The 17,542-nt window shown below is 43.9% G+C and overlaps 1 protein-coding gene across 3 annotated transcripts in view; it reads right to left on the reverse strand.

Moving 5' to 3' along the window:
* TMEM255B (transmembrane protein 255B) overlaps positions 1-17,542 on the reverse strand; it is a 102,029-nt gene that overhangs the window by 37,438 nt on the left and 47,049 nt on the right. For all 3 annotated transcript variants that reach the window (XM_045007284.1, XM_045007298.1, XM_045007294.1), the window contains exon 4: positions 17,250-17,339. In XM_045007284.1, coding sequence (XP_044863219.1) covers positions 17,250-17,339 — 90 coding nt within the window. The remainder of the gene's footprint in view (positions 1-17,249; positions 17,340-17,542) is intronic.

Consider the following 17,542-nt stretch of genomic DNA (forward strand, 5'->3'; position numbering starts at 1 on the left):
TGTGCCCTGAGTGCCAGCTCCACAGCTCCCCTTGGCTGGGAATCATAGCCAAAGGGAGCTGCGGGGACACCTGTGGGAGCGGGCAGTCCGCACCACGCAGAGCCACCTGGCCGCACCTCTGCCTAGGTGCCGGACATGCCGGACACTTCTGGGAATGGCGCGGAGCCAGGGCAGGCAGGGAGCCTGCCTTAGCTCTGCTGCACCACTGACTGGGAGCCCCCTGAGGTAAGTGCCGCCCGGCCAGTGCCGGCATCCTTAACCTCCTGCCCCAGGTCAGAAGCCCCTCCTGTACCCTAACTCCTTCCCAGACCCTGCACCCCGCACCAACCCCAAACCCCTGCCCCATATCGGAACCCCCTCCTGCACCTAAACTCCCTCCTGGGGCCTGCGTCTCATACCCCCTCCTGCACTTCAACCCCTGTCCCCAGCCCCCTCCCACATCCCAAACCCCTTATCCCTGGCACTAGTCCAGATCCCACACCCTCAGCTGGAGCCTGGACCCTCTCCTGCACCCCAGAGCCTACTCCCAACACCCCAAACCCCTCATCCCCAGCCCCAACCCAGAGCCCATACCCCCAGCCAGAGCCCTCACCCCCTCCTGCACTCCAACCCCCTGCCCCAGCCCAGAGCCCTCACCCACAACCTGAATTCGTCATTTCTGGCCCCACCACAGAGCTTGGACCCCCAGCTGGAGCCCTCACCTCCTCACACACCCCAACCTCCTGCTCCAGCCCAGTGAGAGTGAGTGAGGGTGGGGGAGAGCAAGCAACAGAGGGAGGGGGGCTGGAGTGAGTGGTGGTGCGGGGTCTTGGGGAAGGGGTGGGGAAGGGCAAGGGTGTTTGGTTTTGTGCAATTAGAAAGTTGGCAACCCTAACCCAGCCTGTGGCTGTAAGCCTCTGAGCCCAGGTCAATAGACTCAGGCTTGTGCTATCGTATGACAAATAGCTGTGTAGAAGTTGCAGCTTTGGCCCTGAAGGCTAAAGATGGGGGTGGACTTCTGAGCTCTATTCACACAGCTATTTGTAGTGTGAGCACCAGTCTGTCGACCAGGGCTCGGAGGCTCACTGCCCTACCTGTATAGATGTACCTTTATCTGCCCGGTGCCTCAGCTTCTCATCTGTAAAATATTATAATATAAAGACATTACAGATTATGTGGTGCTCAGATACTCCAGAAATGGTGGCCCTCTAAGTATCTCAGCCATTACCCCTTTCTGCTGGGAATGCTCCTTGTGCTGGGGTTAGGACAGAGCAGCTGCAATTCTACCTAGGGCAATGAGGATCCTCATGGAGCCAGAGCTGCCACATTTCCAGCTGTTTTGCACTGCCATGGTAATTGCCAGGATCTTCCCCAAAACCTGTATGTGTGTTTCAGCTGGTACAGTCCTCTCAAGAGACCTCAAAACAAAATTCCCAAGAGACCTTAAAACAACATGTGGCCAGATTCTGACCAGTGTGAAGCCTAGGGAGATTCCTACCTGGATACAGAGTGTGGGGGAGGCAGAGGGAGCATGCAGAGACTGCCCCCGACCCCTAATACAGTGCATTCCCCTACTGCCTGCATTCAGGGGGGCCTCTGCTAAATGCAAGGATGTCTGGGAGTCTGGAGGGAAAGTGCAATGGAGCTACTTTTTCTCCTCCAGTTTGGCTACTAATGCTGCCAATTGTGTTACTTTCCACACTGCACAGCAATAGGCAGCTCTGGTTTCTTAGCCCCGGTCTACACGACAAACCTATGTCGTTATAACTACATTGCTCAGCTATGTGAAAACCCCCCAAGAGACACAATTATACCAAATAACCCCCAGACGTAGACAGCACCATGTTGACGGGAGGGCTTCACCTATCAACATAGCAACTGCCTCTTGGGGAGAAGCTCTCCTGTCAGTGTCGGATGCGTCTTCACTAAGCACTTCAGTGGTGCAGCTGTGTCACTGCAGCAATGTAAGTGTAGACAAGCCCTCAGTGTTGCACTGGGAATACTGTTTTTAATTTTCTGAGCATTCGCACCTAGATAGTCCGGGGGGGAGTAGAACTGCCAATAATCGAAATAATAAATACTAATTTTGTATATTTGAGCTCCTTACTTTGGCTTTAATGTAGTATTTTAACTAAATAGTTGACTGATATTATTCAGAGCTGTGATTTTAGTTATTGTTTCATGCAATTATACATTTAATTGCTTATTATATTTGATTACTTACACTGCTTGATTATAGGGCTCACTCTGTAAACTGACTGCTGTCTCTTGATTATAACTTCATTGCGTCATTTGAGCAATCACCCAATCACATGAACTACTCAAACCATTTAATCTATTGCTGGCAATATAACACAGAGCTATATTAAGTAAAACAAAAAAACCCACAAAAACCTCCTCCTAATACTACAATAACTCAGTCTTTAAAAACATAAATCAGGAAAATCAAAGTTATGGTTGTTGTGAGAACCACAACTCTAGAAGTTCCTAACTTTTAATCATATAAAACTTCTTGCTGCATTAAGGTAGGTTTTTTACATTTATAATTCCTTTTTGCTTTTATTTTATGTTAAAGAGAAGACAAAAGGAAGGCACTAGTGCAGCTCCCATGGCCCATCAAGTTAATCCGCTGGCAGGCCACGAGACAGTTTGTTTACATTGACCATCTGCAGGCACTGCCACCCGCAGCTCCCAGTGACCGCAGTTCACCATTCCTAGCCAATGGGAGCTGCGGGAAGACGCGGGCTGCAGGGACATGATAGCCACTGCTTTCCACAGCTCCCATTGGCCGGGAACAGTGAACCATGATCACTGGGAACTGCAGGCAGCCGTGCCTGCGGACGATCAATGTAAACAAACTGTCTTGCAGCCCGCCAGCAGATTACCCTGACAGGCCGCAGGTTGCCCACCGCCGCACTAGTGCATTTGCTTGAATGATCACATATCCAAATAAAATGCTCCAAGTCATCCCTGTTTATTATTTATTATTTTATAGGACCTGTAAATGTGCAAGGCGCTTAGAAAACAAATGGAAGCCAGGTGCCTGCTCCAAGGCACTCTCGATCAAAGGCCCTGATCCTGCAAACATATCCCCATTTGAAGTAAACCCTCAAACTCACACAGCACCCCAATGAAGTCAGTAGGTCTCAGTAAGGGTGAAAGGCTCTTCCTACATGGATGGGATTGCAAGATTGGGGCCTGAACACAGCTCAACTGACAAGCAAGAAGACAACATACATGGAAGCTGATGGAGGAAGGATGTGGGTTATACAAGTAGAGAAGGGAAGTGGCGGAATAGTCAGGATGGGAAATAGAGGATTCTCCATCTCCTGAAGTCTTTAAATCATAACTGGATGCCTTTCTGGAAGATGTGCTTTAGCCAAACACAAGTTATGCTTTAGTAAAAGACAAGTTATTGTACTCCATATAGTGAGAACAAGGTGAAGTTACTGGCCTGCGATATACTGAGGTCATACCAGATGATCTAATGGTCCCTTCTGGCCTTAACTCTATGAATCAAGATGGCCTAAAGTGAGTAATCAATTAATCAATTCATGTGTGCGTCTTGATTGTTCAGGTGTTGTGAGTATTTTCCTGTCTCCTCCGATCATCACGGCAAATTTCAAAGTTCAAGTACATCTCAGAAGTTCATGAATATTGAAATGTACCGCATCAGTGCTCAACAAAAAGCACCGGTGTGCAGGTGCATCTACATAACGGCACCAGGACACATGCAAACCAGTATGGAAAATGTCTGATGCATGGTCGATACACTATTTTCATTCATTTATAACTCCTTCATTTTATAAACAAACTTTTCTAAACTTGGCAAAGCATGTATTTTCCAATGAAGACTAAATACATGACATATGAATACTTGCATCCGAAGAAGTGGGTATTCACCCACGAAAGCTCATGCTGCAAAACGTCTGTTAGTCTATAAGGTGCCACAGGATTCTTTGTTGCTTTTACAGATCCAGACTAACACGGCTACCCCTCTGATACATGACATATGAAGTGGATTACGAAAGCTTATGCCCAAATAAATGTGTTAGTCTCCAAGGCGCCACAAGGACTCCTCATTGTCTTTTTTTGACAAATATGAACATTCAAAATAAATATATGTTCAAGTTACTCAATTATCAAAAAAAAAAGTGGAAAAATTGTTTAAACGATGAATGTTGAAGGAAGCTGCCCCCTCCCCGCCCCTCACCTTCCCTCCCGCACAGAGCTGCCACCCCCCAGCCTCTCTCCTTCCCTCCTCCCTCCCGTGCAGAGCCCCCCCACTCTGCAACACCTCTCCTTTCCTTCCCTCACGGAGCTGCCCCTGCCAGCCTCTCTCCTTCCTCCCATTTTACACATGAGTACAGTGAAACATACAGAGGTTAAGTGACTTGCCTACAGCAGGGATGGGCAAACTTTTTGGCACAAAGGGCCACATCTACGTGAGGAAATTGCATGCAGGGCCAGGGCAGGGGGTTGGGGTGCAGGAGAGAATGCAGAGTGTGAGAGGGGGTACGGTGTGCAGGAAGGGGCTCGGGGCAAGGAGTTAGGGCAAAGGAGGGGTGGGGGATGTACGAGGGGACTCAGGGCAAGGGGTTGGGGTGTGTGGTGCTGGAGGGATTTGGGGTGCAGACTCCGGCCCGGCGCTGCTTAACTGGAGCGGCTCGGGGTGGCAGTGGCGCACACCAGGGCTAGGGCAGGCTTCCTGCCTGCCCTGGCCCCAGGCTCGTGCCACTCCCAGAAGCAGCCAGCACCACGTCCCTGCAGCCCCTGGGGGATGGGGGGCAGAGAGCTCCACGCACTGCCCTCACTTGTGGGTACCTCCCCTCAAGCTCCCATTGGCCGTGGTTCCCCGTTCCCAGTCAATGGGAGCTGCAGGGGGCGGTGCCTACAGGCAAAGGCAGTGCACAGACCCCTCTGCCCCACCTCCCCCAGGGGTCACAGGGATGTGGTGACGGCCGCATATAAATATGTAGCTTATATTTAGTGGTTTTAAACTTCAAGCTGCTTTATAAAAGCTAAGTAATTAATCCTCTCTCCCTGCTGGGAGGTAAATAAGTAAAAATCATTTTATGATGTGGAAACTCAGACAATGCAAAATTATGCAATAAGCAAACATCACCTAGCGAGAAAGAGAACTCATTTTTCAGGCTCCACAGCCTGTGATCTACATCAGCTTCTCAAACCACTTAAAAAGGAAAAATTTACATATCGTATCTAAGTTACACAGGAATAATTGAAGTATTTTAAATCATTACATGTTTTTCTTTATTAAACCAGTAGCAATAAGATAGGCAGCTCTAACTCACTTAAAACAATCAAGGCAGTAAAATAAAGTTCAGCAACTGTACACGGTTCCTTTGTTGCCTTCAATAAATAGCTGGTTTTCCCCCATAACTACTTTAAAAAAAAAAAAAACTTTTCCAGCTTTTCTCTGCTCCCCTTTCACTCTTACTCAGATTAATTCCTTCCCTATTTGAATGGGCCTTTTAGACAGCCAAAATTCCCCGTCTTTTGTGTGCGTGTGTATACACACACACACACACACACAGCTCCTTTGCTCCCTGTATTTGTAAACAGACCTTCCCTTCTAGGGGCCCTCAGATGCCCTCTCCCCTGCCCCGAGTCCCTTTTTGGCAAAGCTGGGCATTTATCCCGTTTGCTCCAACAGATAATGGACAAATGCCCAATTTTGCCAAAAAAGTTGGGATGTCCAGGACAGGGCTTACAAAGGGGACTGTCCTGGCCAAAACAGGATGTATGGTTACCCTAGACTGTAGGGAGCCGGGGCAGCTGTGGGGAGCCCAAAACCCTGCACCTGTTCTGGGCGAGGAGCCAGGGTGCCCTAGAGCAGCCCCCAGCCCATGTCCCTGCCCCCCCCCCCCGAGTGCATCATCCAGGATGGATGGAGGGTCCAGGGCTCCCCATAACAGCCCAGGCTCCCTGGGCAGCTCTTACCACAGCCCACCTTCCAGCCAGGACATAGAATTTCACTCAGTGATTCCTGCACTGAGTCTGTAACTTCTGGCTGAGCTATATATCTTATCTTTTAGTAAGACAGTCTTGCATTAAAGATGTCACATGATGGAGAATCCACTACATCCCTAAGCAAGTTGTTTCAATAGTTAACTATCATTACCATTAAAAACTTGCGTCTGCTTCTTCAGTTTGTTTAGCATCAACTTCCAGCCACTGAATCTCATGATGCCTTTGTCTGCTAGACTAAAGGGACCTCTGCTAAATCCTCTCCTTACGTGGGTACTTAAAGACCATGATCAAATCACCTTTTAACCTTTTCTTTGAATAGGCTGAGCGTAAGTCTCTCATTATAAGCCATGTTTTCCAGGCCTCAAACCATTCTTGTAGCTCTTTTCTAAGCCCTTTCCAGTTTGTCCGCATCCCTTTTGAAGCATGGACAGACACAAAAACTGGACACGGTATTCCAATAATGGTCTCACTAATGCTGCAAAGAATCCTGTGGCACCTTATAGACTAACAGACGTTTTAGAGCATGAGCTTTCGTGGGTGAATACCCACTTCGTCGGATGCATGCATGTGACGAAGTGGGTATTCATCCACGAAAGCTCATGCTCCAAAACGTCTGTTAGTCTATAAGGTGCCACAGGATTCTTTGCTACTTTTACAGATCCAAACTAACATGGCTACCCCTCTGATACTTGTCACTAATGCTGTATACAGCGGTAATACCACCTTCCTACTTCTGCTTGACATTCCCCTGCTTATATGTCCAATGACCACGTTAGCCCTGTTAGCCCCAGTCACACATGGGAACTCGTGTGCAATTTGTCATCCACCATGGCCCCTAAGTCCTTTCCAGGATACACTCCCCTCCATCTTGTAACCATGGTCCCTTCTTTAGATCAGATCCTCCCCACTCCTCTAGCTCAGGGGTTCTCAAACTGGGGGTCGGGACCTCAGAGGGGGTCATGAGGTTATTATGTGGGGGAGTCACGAGCTGTCAGCCTCCACTCCAAGCCCCGCTTCACCTCCAGCATTTATAATAGTGTTAAATATAAAAAAAGTGTTTAATTTATGAGGAGGGGGTCGTACTCAGAGACTTGCTGTGTGAAAGGGGTCACCAGTACAAAAGTTTGAGAACCACTGCTCTAGCTCCTTCACTGCAGGTAAAAGGGCCAGAGTGGCATAAAAGGGCCTTAAAAAACCCATATCAGCTGAGAAGATTTCCCCGGTGCAGGCCCTGTGGAAGACCGATGTTGGGCTGACCTCTGACCCCAGTCCAGCAAGTGTGCCAGGATAGGACCGTGAGAAGAAGGGTCGTATCAGGGGTGAGACCACAACACCCAGCACTATGGAGATTCCTAGAGGGCCGCCCAAGAAGGCTGCTGTAACTCAGAGAGGCCTCCAAGGGTGTCTAAATTATGTCAGGGTCCTCTCCTGGATCAGAAGGGCATAAAGGTTACTGAAAGCCCCCCTAATCCCCGCTTCTTCCTGACCTGGGAGTTCTATGCTGTACCTTTTAGAGGTGCAGAACTGAACCTCACCCTTTGTTCCTAGATGCATGAGTGCACTTGGCTGTATTAAAATGATTATTATTTGAATGGGCTCAGCATCTGTCCTGCTAGAAAGGCTTCCATCGATTGGAATAGCTCTGCTGGCAGCATTAAGAGCCAGATTCTGCTGTCATTTAAGTCAGTGGGAGCAGGTATAACACATACAGTATCTTTCCCAGACTGCTGCACAATTTAGAGGGCACTATCTAATTTGTGCAGCAGCCCGGGAAGGACACTACATGTTTTCCATTGTACTATAAGGTGTGAAATCCAGTACTGTACTCTATGTCACAAGACAATCAGCTTCAAAATGCAGTGTATCCTAAATTACCACACTGCATTTCAAAGTCATTTAATAAAACATTCTCCTACACTGATTTTTCTTTTAAGAACGTCAGTTTTTACTAAAAAGCATCTGTAAGTGCCTACTTCAAAAAATAAAAAGCATACACCTGAAAATAAAGGCTTTTAATAGGAGCTAAACATCACAAGTGAACAAGTGTTAGTCTTGACTTAGGAATAATTAGTTCTGATTCCATTGAAAAAAAAAATCTTACAGTATATGCCATGTCATTATATTAATGAGTCATAAAGGATGGAAACAAAATTACAAGTAATTAGCTATAATTTTGCATCATGTATCAGCACAGAGAAAGTAAAATGCATTTATGGTTTTTCTCCATAGAGAAGCTTTATAATTTAATTGAGGCTAGAAATTACATATGACTTGAGTTCAGTTTTCTATTACCAGTCGTCAAGGTAACAACTTCTTTAGAAATGAAATAAAGCTATTTGTTTTTCCTTTAGATGAAAGGTGAATATTTTCTAATGGGTTCTTAAAAGATTGTACAAAATGGTTTTAAATTTGGAGGGTATGTCTGTATGAACTTAATGCTCATAAACAGTGCTGAGAGATAACCCAGGAGATTGGTGCACAACTAGGTGACTTCAATGTGATGACCAATGCTAAACTCCCCAAGTTCTTGGTTTTGGTTCAGCTTCTGTAGTGTGTGAGAGAGAAAACCTTAGGTGAAAAAAGTTGGAAATTCCCTGCCATTCCAAGTATAACCACCCAATGGTGTCAAGAAATCCATCAGTTCCTGGGCTTCAGATGGCACACACAATGGCTAAAAGATAGGCCAGTAGCACATTCCCCGTCTACTTATCACATCATATAGGTAAACTGCAAAGAGTTTCTGCCTATTCATGTGAATTCCTTTGTTGAGTCCTTCCAAAATTTTGCTGATAGTGATATCTTAGCTTCACTATCATGGGACTTTCATTGCCCCTGAGACTTGCAGTGTGTGTTTTGCATTAAACTTATGCCCTGGGTACAGAGCTGACAGTGTTTGATTATTTCAATCATTGTTGGATGTAACAGTCACCTGTAGCCCATCACAGACTGCAGTTTGCTGGGCCTCAGTGTTTGAGAAGAATGGGAGGCTGGTAACACACCTTCTCAGCTATCGCCAGCAATCCCTTTGATTCTGAGGCAAGCTACGGCACAGTTTGATTCAGTGTCTCGCAGGGGGCTGAAGGAAAATTTTCACTGTAGGCTTTGATCTTCTTGTCAGTTTCCATCACTTCCATAAATCTCCAGTCTAAAAACTCATCCAACTTTGCCCTCACATTCTTGGAATGTCCCTCTCTCTCTTTAGTACTATGATGTTCACTTTTACCCAGCAGTTCTAGGTTTCACCGGAAATAAATTATTTCATCCGCTATAACACACAATTGGCTGGCTTTCTGCCAGATGCTCTGACAATCATGTGGTGGTGAAGATTCCCATTTTAAATGCTCACATCTGGCAACAACTCAGCTGCAACAGCTCTGGGACCCACAGCCAAGACACTGATATTCACCTTGTATCCCATCCCACCCATCTGGGCATGTAACACTCTGGATGTCATGGAGAATTATGGGGCACCTCTCTCAGTTCTCATGACAGCACCTGGCCCTATGAGACAACAGAAGAGAGTAGAAGTTGGAGAGTCCACGGCCTATCTGATACTCTAAAGAGATATAACTACTTACAGGCAAGACAATAAGTAAATCTAGATTCACTGGCTATCAAATCCACCACTCTGCAGAATCATTTGCCATGATGATTTCTCTGTTTCTCAGTCTAAAGGAATAAAAACACCACATGGCTGATAATATTTCCACAAGCTCTTTGTGAGAAAAATTGTTATAGTCAAAATATGAATCTCCCAAAGTTGCCTATGTAAGATACACAGAGCTGCAGGACAATAAGCCCAGAAAACATGGTGGCAGGCAGCCACTCCACTATGTTCAAACTAAGTCATCTTAGCCTAAGTCAAATACTAAGTCATCACAGTAAAACCATCTGCAATTAGAACTCAGGTACTTGCATAGTCCCAGGTTGCTCACATGCTGATGCTGGGTGTGCACAGGATATATATATGATCATTGTGGCTGCAAATTCAAAACAGCTAGTGGTATCAAAGTTGCACAGCTGTAGAAATGCAGGCATTTCACAGGGTGGCAGTGTTATACTTACTGCATTTCTAATGTCACCCACTACATAGGACAAGAAGTAACAATGCAAGTTTAACAACACAGGCCCAAATACTGCTGAATAACTGGAAGGAACACTTCTAAACATGACCACATCTAAATGCCACATTGGCTTTCACTGCTACTGCCAACATAGGCTGTGGTTTTGTGATACAAATGTGTCCCCTAAGAACTGTACAGACACTACCATGCAGCAACCAGATAGCTATATGAGTATAACAACTTTTGATCATTCATAGAATATCAGGGTTGGAAGGGATCTCAGGAGATCATCTAGTCCAACCTCCTGCTAAAAGCAGGACCAATCCCCAACTAAATCATTACCAAATTGGCCTTGACTCAGACTGGGAATCAAGAGATGAAAGACTCCATATCCCCATTATTAAGTCTCTGAGCTACCCAATTCCCCACATAGCCTGTTTCAGTACTTCTCTTATTAATTCTTCTTTTAATATAACGTGTAAAGAGAAGACAAACATATCAAGTTTAAAATCCTAAATGCTCAAAATGTTACACTTTAAGAGCAATTGTACAATTGCTCTGATTCAGCTGTTTACAAACTGTTTTAATTATTTGAGTTAAGAGTTAATTTTTATTGATATGCATTTCATAGCTTTTTTTCTTTGATGTCCACCTCGCTGTGATTTTAGCAATATTTAAGATGTATATTCATTTCAATGAAAACATTACATAATGTAATGTTCAGTTTTAATTCCTTCTCCTTACCTACCTCCCACGCCCCCCCACCCCCCACCCCCAGAAAAAAAGAAAAGAAAAAAAGGAGGAAGAAATCAGGACATTTGAAGTTAAGAAAATAAACTCAATTTTGTTACAAAACTGAAAGTTTTGATAACTTCAAAAATAATGTAATGTGACAGCAAATTTAAATCTATCACAAACATTATTGTCAGAGAAAGGCCAAAACCAGAGACCCAGATATGTACTTATTTCCTGTCATAGTTCTAATTCACTTGAAGTCTTCAGAACAGGTCAAGAGAGTTCGCCTCTGTAATCAAAACCTGGATCTTGGTACATGGTGCTGGTCAGCATGGAACCTGAATCTAATCTGGAGACAAGTGATATCAAGTCTGGATATTCAGAAGCTTCCCCCACAGCCTCCCTCCAGACACCTGCAGTGAGGTTCAAATGCTTCAGCCAAACAAGGTCACTGATATTTACAATATATGATTTCAGATGTCATACAACCTCCTCTCAAAGGCTCTACAGTTCGAGCAGGTTAAATACTAATAAGAGGAGGTACTTCTTCACACGACACACAATTAAGCTGTGGGACTTATTGCCATAGGACATTGTGATGACCAAAAGTATAACTGGGCTCAAAAAAAGAGCCAGATCAGTTCATGGAAGATAGCACGATAGTCAGGGATGGTTGGGGTGACCTAAACCTCTGACTGCCAGAAGCCAGGAGGGGAAATCTGGGGTGGATCATTAAAACTGCCCTGTTTTGTACACTCACCCTGAAGCTCTGGTACTGGCCACTGTCAGAGATAGGTTACTGGGCTAGATAGACCATTGGTCTGACCCAGAATGACAGTTCTTATGTTCGCAGAATCAGTGCTCTAGTCTACTGCTAGGTAACAACATGCCTCAAGCGAACATGATTTGCAGATACAGTAAAGGATTCCTGTAGTCTCTATATTTTTCTGAAATAACATCATCACTGCATATTACTTAGAAGCAGCAAAGAATCCTGTGGCACCTTATAGACTAACAGACGTTTTGCAGCATGAGCTTTCGTGGGTGAATACCCACTTCTTCAGATGCAAGACTTGCATCTGAAGAAGTGGGTATTCACCCACGAAAGCTCATGCTGCAAAACGTCTGTTAGTCTATAAGGTGCCACAGGATTCTTTGCTGCTTCTACAGAACCAGACTAACATGGCTACCCCTCTGATACTTGCATATTACTTGTAGCTTTGATTTGTTTCATTTGATTCTAATTTTTTTTCTTTTCTTTTCTAAGGTGAAGAGTGCAGTTGAATGGATTAGTGCTGAAATGAACCTTACACGGTAAAATACATCTGCACTATTATTTCTCAAATGAGCTAGTGCCACTTTAAATCAAGCTGCTTTTACTTCAGTGTCTTTAATTTTATAAGTGCTTTGCTCCAGAGCTTTCTATTAAGTGAAGTGTTTTTTAAATGAGTCTTAAATAATTTAAATACATCTTTTTTGAAGAATATCCCCTTCTAAGCAAGATTTTGTCAATTTTATGTCTTTTAAGAAAAAACAGAGAAGGTACTTTATGATTTCATCCACAGCATTATAAAAGCAAGAGAAACTGGGCTTAAAAAAAGCCTCAACATTCAGAAACAGGCACAAACTGACAAGGATTATAATGTGGTGATTTATTTGCCTTGTTTCCATCTCTTCCTACTTTAATGAAGTCACGAATGAAAGACAAATAAGGGACGTTTCTTATTTTTAATTGGTGTGAAGGGTTGTGTTGTATTTGTTGGAGTTCTGAACCAGGCTACTTTATCATCTTAATTCTACCCTTCCCCACACTCATGTCCCCACAGCTCTCATACCCATATTGTTTCACAATTTTGGATCATTGAATGCCCTGACTTTCTGCCAGCTCATTCCTGCATAGGTGACTGGAAATGCCAGGTTTCTGCTTGTGGCGCTCCCTCCCGTGGCTTCGTAGTGAGGAGGAAATGCCGTTCTGTGCTGCAACCCCTCTACGTGGAACTGGAAAGGGATTCAGACGGCCTAACCAGAAGATCTTGATGGAGATAAAGGCCATCTGTGTGGAAACCCTATACCTCTCTAAACTGCCTTCCTTGGCTTCAACTAGTGCCTTTCTCCCTCTTGGAACCATGCTGCCAGGGGCTCCTCTACCAGTCCCAGACCCCTCCTCAAGACAGATGTCTGCATTAACTTGTCAAGTTCTACAAAAGCTTCATTAAACTTAGGTTAGAATCCTCACGAGTTGGAGGGGATGAGTAAAGAGCTACATAGACTGGCTGTCTTACCTGCCCTGACCCCTGTCTCCCAAAGCCCAGCTTCCTCCACACACATGGATCCCTGGAGGAACATTTGGGGAGGTGAAAGGGAACAATGCCACAGAAACAGCAATCCCCTATGTAGGCTGGGATTTTGGCTTCTCCTTGCAGAGAGGGCAGCTTGGACCAAAACTCCATAAATGATTCCTAAATGGTAGCAGCCAAACCACATCTCAGATATTAGTGAGCAGCATGATACAGGTACAGTATAAGTGCTACTGGCAATATCCTGTGAGAGAATGGAATTCAAACAAACACTGTTACTTCTTGATGGGGGCAGTATGTGGGTAAAATGGGGCGAGGTAAAGAATTATTAACACAACAGCGACAAAGGTGGGCTATATGATACGCCTTCCTTCGATATGTACTAAGTAGGTCATGGGACACCATAGGAGTGAGCAGCAACTCACCCCCCACGCATTTGGTAGTCAGTAAATTTAGGTGAGCTGTCACCTTATTTCACCCTCCCTTATTAAGTTCTTGCACTTAGGCGGCTAAGAATGTAATAAGTTGGATGGTGACTATGATAAGTTTTGCACGATCTCTAATTTTCTAGCAATATTGCTAAATAAGTCTTTGTACTGTACTATTGGAGAAAGATGGTTGGATCAAACTCAGACTCAAATAGTGTCAATAGGTAAACAGTGTAAACTCTGTTGATTTACCCGAAGGCACTTGTGCTAGGCCTGAATTTGCCTTGTTTCATTTTAGAGTAAATCTCAAGGACAAATGTCTGTATTTTGTCCGGCACTGTTAAGTCTCCAGCACTGAGCAGATGACAATTGCAACTTAATTGGCTTAGTCACTGACCTGCTGGATTCTGAACTACATCCAAGACTGCTATGGGCCTTCTCTTGGGGGCAGTGCAACACCCTGGTGTCTTGAAATTGCATTGTGACAAGCCTTTGAATGTCTAGCCCCAGAACTCCCCTTTCAACTTCACAGCCCTGTACGAATAAGGCCACTCCAAGGGCATGCCATCTCTTTCTGTCATGTGAAGATATTTGTACTCTGGAAAGAATATAAGAGTATTACTTAAGAGAGATTTTTCTTCATATACTAACATGATATTACTATTTGCCCAAGATAAGGGAGAAATGTAGTTTCTGGAGCAGATGTGTAAAGTAAGAGCAGGGAGCTGAAAGGCAAGAGAGTGAAGAATGACTAAGCAAGTGCCTAGAAATATTAAAGGGCTGTTATTTGTCTCTGTGTTTGAGATTTTGCCTACACAGTGCCCTCAGACGTAATACTATACATCAGAGAAGGTGACATTCTTTGTCTAACCTTTTAGTATCTTGATGGGTTGCACACGCTTTTGGATACATACACAATGGTCACTTGTTCAAAGTGAGGGTTGAGTCAGGGAATGAACCATAAAAAATACACATCTTACCATACTAAAAAGGTTCTCTGATACCATGGTGCTGATAAACTGAATTCTACACTATTCCTATTGACAGATTTCACAAATCTGCCCCATTAAGATATTTGTAGCTCTCACCCCAAACATGAATGTGAATATGATATTTATATTAACAACAGCTGTATTCCTCTGAATGATTTGCAAAGAAATCAGAGATGATAAAGATGCCACACCATTAATAAGATAGAGCCAAAAATATAAGGAAGGGCAAAGGGGTCACAAAAAACTCAACTGATGCTCAGTTTAGGCCAGGCCCTGTTCTGTCCTGTACACAGACACATGGGAGTAAACAGGTATAAAGTGCTTCCTTGTGCCAGCAATCAACACCACCATTCACAGGGCAAGAGGAGAAGCATACTCTGCACAGCGTCTACGTTCCCAGACTGAACAAGAGAAGTGAGGACAGCCTTCCCCTCTACAACTCAGAGGCCAGCATAGCTGTCCTGATGCATCAGTAACTGTATGCTGCACCTGATACCGACTTGGAGCACTTTACTACTTCCCCAAAGCAATAAGGAAACCAGGAGGGAGACTGTGAATCCTAGAGTTACAATATTTCCTAGGCAGCTCCAGGAAAAAACAACAGTATGCGGCCTCATTGCTCAGGGCAGACTGAAAGCTCATCATCATCCCATATTTATAATAATAAAATCATAATAATTAATAATAAATATAAATCACCTTCAGTTGAGATACTAGGGGTTCTGCACAGCTGAAATATAAAACCTACCAGCCACAAGAGAAGGAGATTAAACCAGATCATGTAATAACCACACAAAAAATTTTTTTTTAAATAACAAATCGTTAAAGTTCCTCTTCCTCTCCAAGTGCAATTTTTATTTATAATAATAACCAGAGAGAGAGAGAGAGAGGAGATAGAATGGCTCTATAGCCCGGGCTCATGGCATTCACTGGGGATGGGGGGACAGCCAGTTTCCAGTCCCTGCTCCAATGAAAATTTAATTATTTATACAAAATAGAACAGCTTCAACAGAAGAGACAGAGAACCCCATCCCAGAATACCAAATATCCCCGTGGTTAGGCACTCAGCTGGGATGAGAGATTTGGGTTCAAGTCCCTACTCCAGAGCAGGGATTCAAACCACATCCCAGGTAAGTGCCTTGGGCTATTGAGTATAAAGGAGTTACTGCCACCATCTCCTCCTTGGTTTGGTGAAAAACTGAAACATGTCAAAGCAAACTATTTCAACGTTTCCACATTTTTTTCTCTTTTTCTCTCCAACCAAAACAATTTACTAGAATGGACCCGAGTTCACTAAATGTTTCCATGGACCCAAATCTGCATTTTTCGGAAAAAAGATTCAGGAAAAAAAAAACCCCACCCAGCTGTAGTTTCCACATTGTTTTGGAGGGGAAAATAATGACAAAGAAAAAGCATCCTGGTCCTAGCATCCACTTGCTCCACCACTACACATCAGGAACCCCATCAACTAAGTCACACCAGTGTAAGTCTGAGGAAAAATCAAGCCCATAAAATTTTGTAGCAGTCTGTACGATGTGTGTATTTTAGTTAATATGTTATGTTGTGTGCAATATATCTGAGTTACAATTCTGTTAAACTTAACTTTGAGATTTTATGTGCATAAATGTCAAGAATGCAATCAAAAGGATGCATTAATATAGACTTCTGCACTTGATTTCCTTGTTTTAAGGGAATTAAAAAAATACAAAGGAAAAAGAAACAGGATTGATAAAAATCTGAATGTGAGCTGGGATAGTCAAACCACCCCACATTTAAATCTGTCTGCGTCCATCGATTGTCTCTTGTTTTATTCTTAGACTGTAAGTTCTTTGGGGCAGGGATTGTCTTTTTACTTTGTTTGTACAGCACCTAGAACAATGAAATCCTGGTCTATGAATGGGGCTTCCAGATGCTACAGTAACACAAATAATAAATGTTCTATGACATAATAAACAAATAAATGGACTAGTGAAGTAAACAGTTGTGAGGTTTTTGGTCGGAAGGAGGACAAGGTCATTGCAGAGTGAGGAACAAGGGGCTGCATGGGGCTTTTGGAAGACAGACTGAGGATGGAGGATGTTTGTCACTCTGGTGGGTAGAGCATTAGGCAGGTGGGAGATGGTCAGGTTGGGGTTGTTTGTCACTTGGTAGGAGTCCCTAGACAACTTTCCATCCTCCTCTACCTCTAACCATGGCCTTACCATCTCTCTATCTTCTCCATCAAAATGATCTCTCCTCCTTTGTTGTATTCCACTCCCTTTCTTGGAAGGGCCTGGGGCAAAGCTACCCCTGTGCTGGACCATGGTGTAGTGTGACTGCTTTGAACAATATGTACCCTGAACAATATGAATCTGGAGTGTTCCGCATCCTGACCGGCCATGCTTAGAGCTTCTGTATGTCTGGAATTCTGAATAATGAAATAAAGCTTTTTGAGGAAGACTGAAATAGCCTCACTTTCCTAAGCAGACACTAGTCTGTGAACTCCTGTCATTGTGTCATCTAACTTTTCCTCAGTAGCTGAAACTCACATAGACATGAACATATTCTTCGCTACAGCTCTAAGTTTTGACATTGATTGGGGTTTCCTATTCATTTTCTGCCAACAGGAATGGCATAATCATCAATGAATAAATCATTTCTCAAACTAGAAGGGCTACCAAGTAACTAAAACATCACTTATCATAACCCAGAAAAAAATATTTCCTACTGGAAGTGACATGAGAATTCTGAACCAAAAGAAAAAATATTAAGGACCATACTTACTATATGTCGTGCTGCAAAGACTCCATCAACTATTGCACAACAGAATGCTGCTACCACTCCAAAGCTGATAAATACGATGGATGCTACCAACTAGAAAGAGAAAAGCGGATTTAACAACTTGTTTAATGCAATTCTTGAGCCACAATTATAAAACAAATTGCTCTGGCAAACTAGAATGAGACGTTTCACTTGTGTCATCAAATGTAATCATTTAGTTTGCCACCAATTCAGTGCGAATACCAGTGGCACAAGGCAACAAGGCAAGAATTCTTGCAGCTACCAGTACCTCTGAA

The sequence above is a fragment of the Mauremys mutica genome, chromosome 1 (assembly GCF_020497125.1).
Source record: "Mauremys mutica isolate MM-2020 ecotype Southern chromosome 1, ASM2049712v1, whole genome shotgun sequence".
In the NCBI taxonomy this organism is placed as follows: Eukaryota; Metazoa; Chordata; order Testudines; family Geoemydidae; genus Mauremys; species Mauremys mutica.